Source organism: Harpegnathos saltator, unplaced genomic scaffold (genome assembly GCF_003227715.2).
Source record: "Harpegnathos saltator strain DR-91 unplaced genomic scaffold, Hsal_v8.6 scaffold480, whole genome shotgun sequence".
Lineage (NCBI taxonomy): Eukaryota > Metazoa > Arthropoda > Insecta > Hymenoptera > Formicidae > Harpegnathos > Harpegnathos saltator.
Genome location: NW_020230294.1, coordinates 853,952 through 858,516, shown reverse-complemented (window position 1 = coordinate 858,516; position 4,565 = coordinate 853,952). Strand labels below are relative to the sequence as shown.

The 4,565-nt window shown below is 46.8% G+C and overlaps 1 protein-coding gene across 1 annotated transcript; it reads left to right on the top strand.

The window, feature by feature from the left end:
- The first annotated feature begins 1,594 nt into the window (after positions 1–1,594).
- On the top strand, positions 1,595–3,120 carry LOC105188648 (endocuticle structural glycoprotein SgAbd-1). Its single transcript, XM_011150218.3, has 2 exons — positions 1,595–1,708; positions 2,724–3,120. Exons 1-2 carry the CDS (start codon positions 1,697–1,699, stop codon positions 3,096–3,098), a joined length of 387 nt encoding a protein of 128 aa, XP_011148520.1. The 5' UTR covers positions 1,595–1,696; the 3' UTR covers positions 3,099–3,120.
- Positions 3,121–4,565: the final 1,445 nt, after the last annotated feature.

Here is a 4,565-nt window from a genome sequence, read left to right as displayed (position 1 = left end):
GCGGAAATTCGGTTTATTTCAGCCGCAACATACTTGGCTCGTGGTTTGTTCGATCGATTTTTTTCCCCCGTATATATATATCTCACAGCACAGTCTTGCCACTGTAACTCATTATTCTTGTCTACCTTGTCTTGCATACAGGTGTCTCTCTGTTCCCTTCTCTCTGTTGATTGTAATAGTTTTTAGTAAAATTTTAACACGACACACATTGATGTGCGTGTCTTAACTGATATTGTGATAATTCTTCAATCGGTTTTTTCTGCTTACCGACTCTTGGCTCATGATACGACTTGTGGCTCAATCGGTTGTTACAAACACTGACGCAATCTCATTCGTGCAAATTTCGCTAATTTGCAAATAGCGAGCGAAAGGAGTCGACATGCTGGCAAAGAGAGGAACAGAGAAAGAGAGAGAAAGCATGATCGGGGCGTTAAAGTCTCCGGCAGTTTCCGTCACGACAGTCTCCTCCTCGCGATTAATCAGCTTCGATTGCAATTTTACGGCTCGTACGTCCGACGATTAATTTTGCTGCCACATAGCCTCTGCGTTGTCACTTTTGCACAACTGTCCATTATAACGCGCATGGATTACCAAGATTTTAAGCACTTTAGGCTCGTCTGCGACTCTCTCGGCTCTCTCAACTCGCAGGCGACTCCTCCTCTTCCTCCTTCGCGATTCTGTTTCGACAGAACCGAATGTATCGATCTTACACTTTAATTCATGCTTTAACTCACACAATTGCCTATGATTCAAATACCGTGCTGCAAGTCACTTATTGTTTAAAGTGCTTACTTTTGATCGTAGCAAACGTTTCGTTGCGCCTCGACGCGAAAAGGCGAGGACGAAAAGGTTCTACGAAAAACAAAACGAAGCAGATTCGCAGGCGACTCGCAAATCGTGGAGCAGCGGAGCGCATTTCCTACCCATTTGTCGGAGTAATATAACGCGTCTAACGTTTATCGAGATGGTAACGAAGATTAGCACGCGATCATGCGGCGTGCGTTTGTTTCGCAAACCGTGGATCGCGGAGCGCGATCCATCGCTCCAGCATTTTTCACAATTATGCAAACGCCGCGCCGTTCAGCCGCGGGATGACACGCGAAGTCTCCGGCGGAAGCGATTTGATCGTAATTTCATGGCGATTTAAATGCAAAATTTATCTGCCGCTTTCGAGGAAGAGCTCGACGACTCGAGGGCCTCCCGACAAACTGGAATTCGACGCACGCAGGAATATCAGAGAATTTCTGAATATTTCGCATCGCGCCGCGGATTTCTTGAACCGCGGGGAGATTCTTCGCCGACGTCACGGTTGCAATCGTGCATATTGCGCGCATCGTTGACGTCTTGACGACGTCGCGGGCGAACGATGCAGTGTCAACGCGGGTTTCTCGGCGGATTATGCAAGCGGTCGATCTAGGCGTCGCGAAAGGTCAAGACGAATTTCGGTGGAAGACACTATTCCCCCTACTCCCCTCCTCTTTCTCTCTGTCCTTCCTCCCACAGTGCGAGCCGGATGGAATTCAGGCTTTTTCTCTCTTCTTTTTTTTTTTTTCTTCTTTCGAGCACCATTGCGATCAAGGAAAGTGGGGTCTACGGTTTCGTATAAAAGCGCATTCGGATCTCATGACGATCACACTCGAAATCTCATCACGCTTCATTGGACCGGGAGGTTCGAAACACACTCGCACTCGGCAATATGAAATTCCTCGTGAGTTCTTCATCTGCTCTTCAGTTTTTAATTCGCGGTATCGCTAACGAGTCGTCGAGTTAACATCCGATTTAATTTCGGCTCGATTGAGGTTGAATGAGATTTAATTTATAATCAACCGAGAGAAGTCAATAGTTCTTTTCGTCTGTTTCTTGAAAAAATTCCATTCCGTAGCTCTTCCGCCAATTATTCGCAATATTTTAACATATTTTCAATTAACATTTTGTATGAAGCTTTTCGTTCGTTGCGTCGTTCTGTCGCGAATTCACAGACGTTCACTTGCGATAATATCTTCTTGGATTTTCCCAGTCGTTTTCTTTTTTTTTTTTCGATCGTTGTGAGCATTAATTTGTTATGATCTCGTGAATTAATTAACGTCTGGCTAATTTACCGACAGAAGAATGTAGTTAACTGTAATAACAGATCGAACGTAACGAACTAACAAGGAGATTCACGTTAGGAAACGGCGAACCTTTGATTACTCGACACACGTATTAATTCGCTCTATCTCGGGATTATTTAACACGTCGATGATATCTGATTCTTTTGGCGGACTCGCCGCAAAACCTGCAATTTTTTTCGCAGCGCAATGTTGAACGCGACTTTTTGCCTTCTGCACTTTACGGCTGATTACATGATTGATTTTATATAATCGGTGTAAGATAAGCCCATATTTTTTTTTTAATAACGCAACATTGCTCAATCTACGTCGTAAATTACTTAATTGAATAATTCTTTCGTCAATTTCGCTCTCGTTTTCGACCAAAAAGCTGCCACACGTCCCCTTAGACGAAATTCTACAAAGTAATTTCCAAAATAAACGTCTCTTTTAATTGCTCGATAAACTTCATGGTTATCGTGCACGCGTGTTTAAATGTATTTATTTGTTTATAAAGTAGTTTATTGTATTTAAAGTATCAAATTTTCCTGTTGGTCTTCCTTTCTCTTTATCATAGCTGAACATAATTCCAATATCGCTCATCGCTCTCTACCTCTCCACTCTTCTCTTTTTCAGATCGCGTCTCTCGCCCTGGTCGCCGTAGTGACGGCCCAATACCACCAGCAACCAGTGGCCATCCTGAGGCAGGCGCAGGACATCTCGCCCGAGGGAACCTACCACTACCAGTATGAGACCGAGAACGGCATCTCCGCGGCCGAATCGGGCTCGCCGCAGCCTGTAGGACCCAAGGGTGAACCCGCAGTGGTCGCCCAAGGTCAATACCAATACACCGCTCCCGACGGCACTCCCATCGCTGTCAGCTACGTCGCCGACGAGAACGGTTTCCGCGCTCAAGGCGCTCACCTGCCGGTCGCGCCCGCCGTACCTGAGCAGATCCAGAGGGCCGTCGAGTACGTGCTGGCCCATCCGCAACCCGAGTACCAGCAATAAACCACGACGATAACTAGCGATATTTCTTGGATAATGCGAATACCTCTTGAGCCACGTCTATAGATATAGGTTTCTTAATATAAATATAAAGAAGTTTCTTAGAAAACAAGGAAAAGTAGAGTGTCGGATATTCCACTTTTCACTCACCCCGGGGATCCTGGAAAGACCCTGGTGAGATAAGCGGTCTTGTAAATTCTCACTTTCGTCCTGCCGCGCCGTTTTACATTTTCATGGAAACGCGCGAGACGCAAGACAGCTTCGCTGAGTCGAACTCAAAGTCGACAAAGTCCATATCCAGACCTCGCGTTACAGACAGATCATTGACTTGGTGTGATTTTGGAAGTGGCGGAAGAAGGAGCCAGAGACACGGTTCCAATTCGCTTTCGATATCGTCGGGCTGTTTTTCATTATTTACAATTCACGAATTCTGCCTCTCTAGATCGCGCGTAGCGGCGCGTCGTGTTTCGTAAAAATTTCATGGAAACGACCCGCCTGGATGTTTTATGGTGAATATCTTTTCGTAGGCGCCCATCAGATACATTTCTGAGAATCGCTAGCGATTTATTTATTCTTACGTAACCAACGATGTAACCACGTTATACGACGACGCCGCTGCCAGTTTGGCAATTTCGGCGACGCTTGATGGTCCGAATTTCTATTTGTGGAGGGGTGACCCGGTAGAAACGGCCGTGGATGCCCCGGACGACCAGGTGAAAGACGCGACCTTCTCCGTGCGATCCGCGATTGAAACGAAACGCCGCTCCGACGGCGCGCCGTTATATTATTTTTTTCGGCCATGGCGGACATCGAAGTGTCTTTGGGAGGACATTTCGGCGCACATTTCAAGGCGCGATTCCGTCGGGATCGAACGCGAGAGATCCTCCAGCGCGACGGAGCGGGACGTAGGCGGCTAACGATAAATATTAATACGAGCGAGACGATCGCGGTGAAATTCACTCGCGCCAGAAATCACCATCAAGGCTGAAGCATTCTGCGTTCTTTGAATTATCTCGCGATTATGTAGCGATCGTTACGCGACCGATCCGCCGAGCCACAAATAGAAACCACCATCGAGGGTCCCGTATCGGCGCGCGTGTCCGCTCAAAAAGTCTTCTACATTTGAGGAGGAGACTCCGGAAGAGGAAATTACAGACTGTGAGATAACTCTCATTATCGAGATAGTCTCTCGATAGTGAGGATAAATAATGGCGGAGGGGAATGAAATCGAGTAAACAGGGAGGGAAACTCGAGTAGGATTTCGTGCGTTTATCTGTCGCTCTTCACGATTTCTGATAACGGAAGTGGCATAACTAAACGTAATGGTATCATGCCTGACAGCCGCCGTTTATTCCTCACGCGTGCAGAGCGCAATTAGCGTTGATTAACGCCGATCCGACGATTAAGGTGCAATTTTCCGAGGCGACGTCGGGAAATTATCCCTGCTGATACCCCCCGGCCGGTATCGCG